Raw genomic sequence first — 12204 nt, 5'->3', positions numbered from 1 at the left:
GATTTTCAAGGCATGAAACATATCTTCTCCAAATTTAAATTTTTTTAGGTCCATTTGTTAAGTAACCATGTGTTTGGTAAAAATAAAATATCCCGATTATTTTAAAAGCAGTGGCCTTTTGACCAGCAGCGGACCCAGGAATTTTTTAGTGGAGGTGCAATTTTTAAAAGTTAACAGCTCAAAAAAAAAGGAAAAAAAAAAAAGACAACTAAACATCCTTATAATTTAAACAATATTAATGTTATTCATAATTAATTAAAAAAAGACAAGTAAGCCTCTTCATCCTCGAGTTTGCTACTGATCTTACTAATACAAAGAGCTAAATAAGAAAAAAAATAATAAACAAAATTGGTGTTTGCTCAAGAAAAAAAAAAAGGCATTCCACTTATTTTGGATTGGCGTACTCAAGAAGAAGAAAAAAAAAACATAGGATTCTTGTAATGCACACACACTTTGATGAAATTGGGTAATGTTAAATTGGTATTTTATAAAGAGAATTCATAATCCCACTTAAATAAGGAAGTCCCAAAACCCAATTGAATAAAGGGAACTCCCAATTAAAACCCAATTAAGTAAGGAATTATACAACCCCTTTAAAAAGCCACGAAATGGCCAGCAGTTTCCCTTTCTTTTTCTTCTTTTTTTTTTTTTTAAAAAAAACTCTGATCTAAAACGACGTCGTTTTGGTCAGACTTCGTTTAAAATTAAAAAAAAACTCGCGCTGCGCGCTTTGCATCGTTCCTGCTTGAAGGAAAGTGCCGCACTATTTTTAGCCACTCGGAGATAGCCTTTTTGATCTTATTGGTTTAAGCAAATCATTCGTGAGCGGATAAGATCCAAGAAAGCAACCTACAATCCCATCCATGCATACTAATTGTAAACAGCCAATTTGCTTATTAAACAACTCTCTAATCAGTTTGGGCTAGTGGTTTGGCATTTTGTCGAACAGGTTGTGCGCGTCCAACAGAGGTGCAACTCTAGCAGCTATAATGGAGTTTTCCGGCCATCGGAGGTATAGGTGCACCTCCTTGCGCCCAGGGGCAGAGCTACAGCCAGGCCTGCCATGGCCCTGGCCCCCCCACTTAATTATTAATTTCTTGTAATATATTATAAAATATAAGATATAGCAATACAATTATTGCAATTAGATTAGTGATGGTCCTCCTAGTTGAAGATGAAAAACCTAGTAGAAGTGATTTTGAAATTTTGACCCCTCCATACTAAGAATCCTAGCTTCGCCACTCCTTGCACCTGCATAGGTTCGCCAGTGCTTTTGACAGCAGCTTTTAGAAGTAGGCTCTATGTTTCTTTTCAAAGCTACTTTCAAAAAAAGCAGAAATGAGCCTTTAATGAATTTTTTTAATTCACAAAATACCATCATTAATTTTTAAAAATGATACTACCTCCACCTTCACATCTAACTCCACCACCATCACCACCTCTACCACCACCACCACCTTCACAACCGCCATCCCCACCACCACCAGAACCACCACCTCCACCTTCATCACCACCTCTTTCACCACCACCTTCATCTGCATCTCTTTCACCACCACCTCTACTACCACCACATGATTAGCACATAACACTTTTAATATCATGTCTATTTTAGTTATTATTCACAGTTACAACAAAGTCATATTAAAATTTATCAAACGATTTTGACATAAATTTTTGTACTAACAACACTTTTAAAATATTGTTTACCAAATATAAACTGCTTTATTTATTTTTTAATTAAAAAAAAAAGCTTTACTTTATGGTTAATTATTTTCAAATTACAGTGTAAGCAACTTTTTAATAAGTAAAAGCAATCCCAAAGTGGCCCTTATTACTAGTGTTGTCCCACTAGAATTTTCCAAAAGAAAATCTGATTCATGGGTTGGAGGGGGTTTTGAGGGAAAGCCAGAGAGAAAAATGAATAAAACGACTTCGTCATAAGGAAGGAGAAGGAAGACGTGGTAGCACTCCATTTTTCTGGTATGAGTTAGTTCTGAGTGTGGAATTATGTGGATTTGCAGAACGAGGACGAGAGTGAATTTGGGTTGCTTGGTGAGAAGAAGGTGGTTGAGCAGTGGCAGTGGGAGTGAGGAGGAAGTGAAGGGGAAGAGGATCGCAGCGGTGTGGGGGAACGGGGACTATGGGAGGCTTGGGCTCGGGAGCTTGGACTCTCAGTGGAAGCCTGCCCCTTTGCTTCCCTCAGCCTTTGGCGACCAATGCCTTGAAGCCATCGCTTGCGGTGGCGCTCACACTCTCTTCTTAACCCGCTCCGGCCGCCTTTATGCAACTGGTCTCAATGATTTTGGACAGCTTGGAGTTCATGATGATATAGCTTATACTAATAAGCCCATAGAGGTTTCTGGAATTGACAAGGAAATTGTTCAAATTTCAGCTGGGTATCATCACTCTTGTGCCATTACAGGTATTTTCCATTCAAAATTAACCGTAAGTGTTTTGCTTGCAAATTGCAATAAAGATTTTGCATTTAATTATATGGTTTTCTGGCTATGAGATGATGTATCCCATGGGAGGGGAGGGGGAGAGGTTTTGGACCAATGTTTTAACTGTTAATTATGCTCAAGTTGGTAAAATCATGGTAATTTAGACTTGCATTTCTGAAATAGTGAACTGCCTATCTGATCCTGTATAGGCATTTCAGCATCGAATGCACGCGGAAAGTTGTTATACAGGATTTTATTTTCATTTGATGAATGTGACTTGCCTCTCTTTGTTTTTTCCCTTCCTTTCCCTGTAATGGAAATACATTTTTCTTTATCAACTACTTTGATATGTCCTGCAGCAGAAGGAGAATTGTACATGTGGGGGAAGAACTCAAATGGGCAACTGGGCCTCGGAAAAAGTAAAAAATCTACTTTATATTGATTCTCTAATAGTTCATCTTAGTTTCTAAGTTGTGAAATTCTATACTCTAGTTAAGCACTTCACCAACTCAGTTTTTTAGCCATTGAAAAAGCAAAACAGGACAGATTGGAACTTGTATTGATTCTCTTCATATGCAGGAGCGGCAAAAGTAGTTTCTCTTCCAACCAAAGTTGAATGCTTGGCTGGAATCACCATGAAGATGGCAGCTTTGGGATCAGAGCACTCAGTGGCTGTTGCTGGTATATGATTTTATTTTTGGTCAACTTTGCTAGTCACATACAATCATTATATTCTTTTTCTGTTTAAACCTCATTTATTATTTATACATCCTTCATCAGATGGAGGCGAGTCCTTAAGTTGGGGAGGAGGCTCTGGAAGACTTGGTCATGGCCACGAATCAGGCATTCTAGGAATTTTCAAAAGTACCAGGTGGTATTTGATTTCTTTTATTGCACTATTGAGCTATATAAATAGACATATTTTTCTCTTTGGTACGTTGGAATGAACAAATGGGTTAGGAATTTAGTTAGGAAGTTGAGTTCGATTAGCCTGCAACCAGCTATGTAAGCTGAGAAAATAGGCAGAGGGGAATCATGTTGTTGATTATTTTTGATTTGTAATTAGTTTGTTTAGCAATAAAAACTACGTTAAGGGTTCTATCAGGTCTAAGGATCGAAACCTGTGCTATACCAATTTCATGCAGGGCAGTAGCGTGGAGCTGCTGTCCAGCAGCTGTAACAGTGCCAAATTACTGTAGAATGGGGATCCCAGCGGTAAACAAAAGAAATCTAGAAGAGAGAACCAATAAAATTGAAGTTAAAATGAAGATAATTGAGTTCTAAGGTAACAAACCCATGAGAAAATCTTTAATCTGGTGTTCTTTTATTATATTGATTAAAAAACTGAATACAAAAAGATCTTAAAAGACTATTCTAGTAGGTTACAGCAGCCCTCCTAGTATCCTACCCTTTTATTATTAGGATAACTAATAAATCCTAGCCCTACGAGGATTACTTAATAAATCCTAGCCCTATTAGGACTACTCAAATAACATAAAATAAAACGTGATAGTTAAAATAACTAAAACATCCAAATCATCTAGAACCCTAGCCTAGTTGGCTAGCAGGCCCAATTGGTGTTGGAAAGCCTTTTAGATGCTCCTGCATCAAGTACTCATTATAGACAATGGGCACACAAAGAGTGTGTTGGACATGCTGCATGGGCACGTCTCCCTTCTGGAAGTGCATATTATCTATTAATAATTTTGGGTTCCATATTCTCTTTGATACCAATAATTGCCTTTTGCAGCGAATATACACCACGGCTTATCAAGAAACTTGAAGGGACCAAGGTATCAATACTGGCGGAACTATCAAGTTACTGATTCATATTACCATACCTAAATATATCTGCTAGTACTTGGTTAATGTTTTTGTTTCGTCTTAAATGTTATAAATGCATAGGTTAAAAAAGTTGCTGCTGGAATGCTGCATTCAGCATGCATTGATGGTACTTTTTGGCCTTTTTATGGTGATCCTTTTTTGTGGTATGGCTTTGCGTGCGGAATCTAAAAGATTGTTGTTATATCATTTGCTTTTCCATATTTTCAGAAAATGGATCCGTATTCATATTTGATGAAAGAGCTCTAGATAAAGTGGTAAGTCAAAGATGGTGCTTTAAATGATGTTGAACATCATAAACAGAGGTAGAGCCAGGGTCTGGTTTTACTGGGTGCACCACAAGCATTTATATTATAATGTTGGCTTTTGCAAAGTGAAGGTCTCTAGTTAGAGGATTGAAGTCTATTAGTAAACCACAATGAATACTTTTGAAAATTTTCGTGTAGTTTAATTGTTTTACCTAAGCAAGAGAAAAATACTAAAAAGTCCTAGAAAAGTAACTTTAAATTCTTTTAAACCAATGATTATAATCAAACCACAAAATGATGTTAAGAAAACTCATAAATTTTCAAATTCAGGACATGCATATCATAGGAAAATCAATTGTTATAAGGAAATATGCTTTGTATGCCAAATTTGGTCATAATTCTTTTTACTGAAAAATAGGGGTCTGGACCGAGGAGCAAACTGCCCAGCTCAGAAGAAGTTGCATGTGGTGGCTATCACACATGCGTCTTAACAAGTAATTGATTATCTTTTCATCTTTCTAAATTAAGTTGATCGTCATCATACCATTCTTCATCAGTGATTCATCACTTTCACCATCACCGTCATCAACATTATTGTCATTCATAATTTGTCATCTTATCATCACCATCTTCTAAGGTAAAACAAGTTCATACCATCACCAACCAAACTCACATCGTATGAGATTGATTCATAATTAATTAAGGGTGACCCATGAAGGATGAGTCTTAACACATCGCATGAGATGTTGGCACACAATTTACAACAACATGCAATGAGCTCAGTTCCTCGCTTTCTTTTTCTGATGAAAGACATTTATATCTGCACCAAAATATTTTATTTAGAAACAATCATTAAGTTGAGTTGCCTATTCCTTAATAGGGTTGACAGTGGTAAAGGCAAAAAAAACCCAGTGTTTGCACGTTCCTTCTTCTGAATTAATGATGCCTGTGATATGGAAGTACCTTGATACTCTACAGGCCTTCTCAGTTTCATAAATTTTTTTTAAGATTTCAGAATTACTTTTGTATAATTAGTTGTGCATTTTCATCCTTTCCATTCTGCATTTTACTCTCTTTATTCACTCCAATCATCAGTTGCACTTTAGCCTCTAAGTGCTTTATCCTACTATGCCATTTTTCTTTTCATGTAGGTGGTGGAGACCTGTACAGTTGGGGTTCAAATGAAAATGGGTGCCTTGGCGTTGGGTATATTCCACTTCTTTAGTTTTTATTTATTTTTTAATTTTTTTTGCTGCAACATGTGCTTCAAATATTTTTGAGTGCTGCTTGAAACATTTTTTCAAGTCTGCTAATAGTTACAGTTTCAGCATTCAGAATGTTGATATCATTGTTGGTTTATTGATTGGTTTATTCATATATTTTGGTGTTCAGTACTACAGATGTTTATCATCAGCCAGAAAGAGTTCAGGGTCCTTTTTTGAAATATCCTGTCGTCAAGGTTTACACTTCACTTTATTCAGACTAATTGCTTTTGGGTTTCTTGTATAACATTGTTTGCTCTTTTGCTCTTTTGGTATAGCATGCTTTTGGGTTTCTTGTATAACATTGTTTGCTCTTTTGAAATATCCTGTCGTCAAGGAAACAGCATAGCATGCTTTTATTCCTGATGCTCTTTTGGTATTCTCTTAATCATCTTTTGAGTTATGAGGTTGGGAAATAAATGAGAAGATAATTTGTCTCAGTGACTATAAATAACCAAAATTGGACTTGCCAAATCTAATATTCATATGCTTAATGTACTTTATAATTTAAATCTGATAGCTTCAACAAATGTGCATATACAGGTTTCTTGTGGTTGGAAGCATACTGCAGCAATTTCTGGTAAGAACATTATTTATGGTTAAAACCAGATTGCATCGTCTTTGGAGTAGAAATGTAAATTTATTGCTTTACACAGTATTGCTTCATAGTGGACATTGTTAAATAATCCGCACACTAGATCTTGTTCTTTAATGTAACCGACGGCAATAGACTAAACTAGCAAATATTAGAAAACTTAGAAACACACAAGAATTATACTGGTTCGGTAGAACTTTTGCCTACGTCCAGTTGTGATTTCTCTAGGTAGAGAAATCACCGCTCCTTTGATTAATAATAGAGATTACAGAACTTTTGAAACCCTAGAACTAATCTCAAAACTCTCGGCTGTCTCTGACTGTTTTTCCCTTCTAAAATTAGCCCTGCCGCACCCTATTTATAGATATAGAGTTGGCTTACATGTCCCAAGGCTGATTGAATTCCAATTCCTAAGTGGATTAGGAAATTACACTTATCCAAATCCAAATAGACTTCTAGAAATCCAAAACCTAAATTGAATAAGGAAAACAGAAATTCTTTCCTAATCCCTCTAGGACAAGAATCGGTATACCTCTAATTTTCCTAAAACAATCCTAAACCAACTAGGACATATTTGACGAGCAAAAATCCTAACAGACATGCAGTTCACTCCAACAGTATAGCAAGTCTCCAAAAAGAAACTATAGACTAAACAGAAAATTAACACACAGCTGACTTCCAATCTGTCAGAATATCAAGGAAAAAAGAAAGAAAAAGAAGATAGGTCCCTAAACTCTGAAGAGACTGATGCCACAATGGAAGACCAAAATCTGACTTTGTCCCATAACTCTTCCACCACATGGCCACTATAATCTTCAAAAATCCTTTTGTTCCTTTCCATCCAAATAACTGAAATCACAGCTACCATGCCTGAAAGAACTTTAACCTTCTTACCAGCCCTTTTAACACCTTATGCCTTTCACATAACAAAGAAAAACTGCCCACTAGAATTATCCAACACAAGTGAACCTCCCTAAACAGCTTCAACCAGACTACCCCCAGCCTCTCCTTATACATCATCCACCATCGAGGAGAAAGAAAACATTCTTTCTTATCCTTTAACATGTCACATTTTAACGAGCCACAATCCGATAAAATATTTCCAAATCAGACCAAATGGTATAAAAACTGGAAAATCTAAATTATCACTAACAAAATCCATTAAAAAATTTGCTCAAAAAGCTTCTCCGAAGATTCTATTCTCCACCCTCTTGCAGCACCCCTCATAGGATGTAAACAAGCATTTTCCAGTATCAGCAACATTGAGGCAGTTCTCCCCCCACCTCTCATGATTTAAATTCCTCCTGAACCCAAAGTCCCAAAGGGCTAAAGAGAAAGATCAACAAAGCTATGAATGAATTTATTGTGATAACTAGACAGATTATAAAGTTTGGGAAACAAGTTCTTCAATGGATTATCCTCACCTCAACCCAACTGTCTTGCCAAAATCTAACCCTGGCCCAATTCCCTACTACTAACTGACAGCAGTCACATAAAATTCATAGCTTTTAGATGTCTTTCGTTCGACTTCAACTGGACCCCCTCAAAACTGACTTTGCGTCACACATGTTTAACAACTACTGGCTTCAAAAGCTTAAGCTGTTCGGGAATGAGCCAACATTGTGTATCAAGCTTACACCGTCCCTCATGTGCAGCCCCCATCCTGCACGTGGACAGACAGATAGAGGGGGACAGAGAAACATGTTGTTATAGCCCACCCTGCAACCTACAAACTATTAAATAAGTGGGGAATAGGACCTTTTTGGAACATTGCTATTTCTATTTCCAAAACTCATCTCTACTGACTGAAAGTATTCATCCAGATATATTTTAATTTTTACAATGGCAATTTTATCATTCCTACTACTCACCACGGTATCATCTATATACAGTGACAAAACGGTGGTACCACCTTACATGCATGCAAAGTTAATTATTTTCTCTTTAGAGCTGTACTGTGTGACAGGTTAATTTCTTATTGAACATTATCATAAAAGCGAAAACGTAGCCCAATCCTATTGTGCTTCCATGCTACTTCCTCCTATTTTTTTTCATAGATTTTTGTAAGAACACTATCGATGTCACAATCTATATTGTTGTCCAGTTTTTAGTACTATTATGATGTGGTTTTATCATGACTTGGTGCTGTAGTCTCTCTCTCTCTCCCTCTCCCCTATTTAAGGCAGCTGGAGTTAATTACGTAAGTTTGTGTTTGTTAACAGAAGGCAATATTTTCACATGGGGTTGGGGAGGTTCCCATGGAACATTTTCTGTAGACGGACATTCTTCTGGAGGACAATTGGTTTGCTTCTAGCTCTCCTCTATAACTTTTTGTTGGGCTTTGGTATGATATTATTCTTTGAATTAAACTCTTATTTGATTTCCTTTGATTGATAGGGTCATGGAACTGATGTTGACTACATAAGACCTACAAAGGTTACTTTTGGGAAGAATGTGAAAGCACTACAAGTATCGTGTGGATTCAATCACACTGGTACTGTACTTGAATACACCTAAGCTTCAGCCGCTGTAGTCTCAGCATTAAGAAGCGTAGTAACTTCATTCATTCATTCAATATACATCATTTCATGTCATTCATCACGAGAGCATCAACCACGCATGGTTATACTATACAAGACTATAGATAACAATTTACGAATTTCTTTTGTGTAGTTTTAGCTATAAATGTATTCATATGTATATGTTTTAAAAAAAAAGGGGGGGGGGGGGGAAGTCCAACCATACAAATTATGGGACTCAATTTGTTACAGGGATAGTAATATCATGTACAAAGATTTTCACCAGTCATAATTGTATTTCATTTGAACATTTGTTCTCGGCATCTTTTGTGTTTGATTTGCTGATCAAAGCTTGTTTGGAGTCAAAAGAAAATCGACCTGGCAATCCAGATAGTGAGAATGTTGTTATCTTGCGGGATTAGCCCTGGATTGAGCACCTGCATTGCTCTGATTTGGCTTCTTTCACAGCGTCAAGGTGCTTATAGGGAGATTTTTTGATTGGATTGTGAAGTTTTAGAGGGAGATGTGAAAAGGGTTGCTAGGATTAGCCCCAATGTGGAAACTTTCAATGCATTTCTGATCGGTTTTTATCAGGATGATCCGGTGGAGAAGGTGAAAGAGATTTGGGACCAAATGGCGGAATGGAATTTATGTCCTAATGGTTATAGTTATAGTATTTTGCAAAATAGTTAATACCCTAAATCCTAAATTCTTTATTTTAAAATAAAAAATACACAAGTATGAGAAAAAAAAAACCGAAAAATGCTTCGGACTCCTTACGACAATGCCTTTGATATTAGAGGGCTAAAATCAGGATTTAATATATTTGAATTTATTACCACTAATGGATCACACAACCCTTAGGGTTATGTGAGGAAACTATAAGTACTATTGTGCTTTATGTAGAAACAATTTTGAGTTTTGGTTGTCATTTTATATTTTTAGAACTAAAATTAAAATTTTCAAAGCTCAAGGGGGAAGACAATCTCTCAGTGAGTGCATAGCAGTTTTCAGTGTATTTTTCAAATTTATTTTGAATTTATTATGAATATTAGGAATTAAATACAATAAAAAATCATATTAATGGGAAATGTGTTGGTGAGATATCCTAGTCATATTAGGATATTTCTTTCTTATTCTATTAGGATTTTATTTATTTTATTTTTGTATAGATATTATGTAATTAGGTATTTTCTTATTTCCTAGTATAACCCTACTAGGGTTTGTAACCTTGTATTATAAATACCTCTTTTCAGAGAATGAAATACATCTGAAAATATTCTACCCATATGGTTTCACTTGGCATCAGAGCCGACTTTCTGGTGACCTCTGTGTGTGTTGTGCCCACTCGTGCTCTATTGTATGCCCTAATTTCTTTTAGGGTTCTTGTGTCCGTGCCTGTGCTGTGTTTGTCGTATCTACTTCATGTTGTGTTTTTTTTTCCGCTGCTATCATGGGTGATGATTCCAAAATCGTGGTGAGTGCTAGTGCGTCTGCAACAAAGGAGGAACGTCCCTCGCGTGATTACTCTACCCTGATTACTTCTGACAAATTGGATGGCTCCAATTATGCCTCTTGGTCTCGTGGTGCACGTATTACAATTACTAGTCGTCATATAGCAAGTTGGATCAATGGGAAGAAGCCTGCTCCGTCTTCAGATTCTGCTGCTTATAACGAATGGGAAGAAGATAATTGCCTGGTGCAGTCATGGCTTCTCAATTCCATGACTAAGCCAATTCATGCCTTGTTTGAACATGGTGCTACTGCTTATGATCTATGGGAGGCCGCCCGGAAGACCTATACTATGACTCAGAATAGTTCTCGTCTGTTTCAACTTCGGCAGCAGTCCATCCTTACATGTCAGAATGGTGAATTTGTCAAAGTGTTCTATGAAAAACTTCATGCTATCTAGCAGGAGATTGATTTTCTGCGTCCACATGAATATAGTTGTGCCGATGATGGGGCTCGTCATCTAAAAGAACTTGAAGCCGATCGAGTTTATGATTTTCTTGGAGGACTTGATCCACCATATGATGGTGTTCGTAGCTATATCCTTGCTCTTAGTCCTATCCCACCCCCTCTCGAAGCCTATGCCATGGTCATGGAGGAAGACACCTATCAGTCCGCTATGCTTGGAGGAGGTTTCATGGCCCTCAAAGTCGACCCAGCACATCAAAGACAGGTCGCCCTTCATCCAAAAAATTTTCTCCTTATGCTGGGTCGCGTCTTGTTGGTTGTACCCCTAGCTCTCTTGACAATCCTCCTAAATGCCATCATTGTAATGGGAATCACTATTCTGAGAAGTGCTTTAAGGAGCATGGTTATCCCGATTAGTTTGCTGACTACAAAGCTCGTATGTACGTCCCTAAGGCCGCCTGCACTATGACTCAAGATGAGACCCGTCCTCCGGCCTCGTCTGCAAATCTGGTGTGCTTCTGATACCATGCCAGGTATGGGCTCTAATACTTGGATAATTGACACTAGTGCTTCTGATCATATGACTTATGATGATAATATGTTTGATGAGTTGTCTCGTAACCCTCGTGAGCCCTATATTACTAATGCTAATGGTTTACCTTCCCCAGTTACCGGTGAAGGTACCATCCACCTCACTCCTTTACCTCTGTCCCATGCCCTTTTGGTTCCAAATATTCATTGCAATTTGTTGTATGTTGGGTGTTTACTTGATACACGTAACGCTTCTGCTACTTTCTATTTTACCAATTATTTTTTCCAGGATCTCAAGACTCATGAGAAGATTGGGCATGGTAAACGGATAAGGAGGGGTTGTATTACTTACAGTTACCGGTTGCAGCAGTTCGTGGGTGTGTCGCCAATAAAGTCCAGGGTGGCAGTGTCAAAGACAAGCAACAACTTTGGTTGTGGCATCGTCGCTTAGGACATCCGTCATTTGGTTATCTTAAGCATTTGTTTCCTTCATTATTTAGTTCGTGTAATGAGTCTAGCTTCAAATGTGAGACTTGTGTAATGGCCAAGAGCCACCGTACTATTTTTCCCTTAAGTAATAATAAAGCTGCATTGCCTTTTGAGTTAGTACATTCTGATGTATGGGGCCGTGGCAGTGTGACTTCTCATGTCCGTTGGTTTGTCACGTTCATTGATGACTGCACTCGCTTAACATGGGTATATTTGATGAAGCATAAACATGATGTTGCCTATATTCTTCCTATTTTCTGTGCTATGGTGTCTACTCAATTTCATACCAATGTTAAAGTATTTCGAACTGATAACGGAGGTGAATATGTGAATCATACCTTGACCCAGTTCTTCCGTGAT

The 12204-nt window shown here is 37.4% G+C and overlaps 1 protein-coding gene across 2 annotated transcripts; it reads left to right on the top strand.

Moving 5' to 3' along the window:
- On the top strand, positions 1857-9218 carry LOC18779033 (ultraviolet-B receptor UVR8). Of its 2 annotated transcripts, none has more exons than XM_020561497.1 (13): positions 1857-2422; positions 2804-2860; positions 3021-3122; positions 3222-3312; positions 4192-4234; positions 4347-4392; positions 4494-4540; positions 4950-5025; positions 5683-5737; positions 5924-5990; positions 6337-6373; positions 8611-8690; positions 8786-9218. In XM_020561497.1, the coding sequence occupies exons 1-13, from the start codon at positions 2008-2010 to the stop codon at positions 8903-8905; spliced, it is 1236 nt and encodes a 411-aa protein (XP_020417086.1). In that variant the 5' UTR covers positions 1857-2007; the 3' UTR covers positions 8906-9218. The 2 variants fall into 2 exon arrangements, with proteins under 2 accessions (XP_020417086.1, XP_007212607.2); XM_007212545.2 differs by having other exon boundaries at positions 2801-2860.

The sequence above is a fragment of the Prunus persica genome, chromosome G4 (genome assembly GCF_000346465.2).
Source record: "Prunus persica cultivar Lovell chromosome G4, Prunus_persica_NCBIv2, whole genome shotgun sequence".
NCBI lineage: Eukaryota > Viridiplantae > Streptophyta > Magnoliopsida > Rosales > Rosaceae > Prunus > Prunus persica.
Note: the sequence above shows the minus strand (reverse complement) of the source record. Positions and strands in the feature narration are given on the sequence as shown.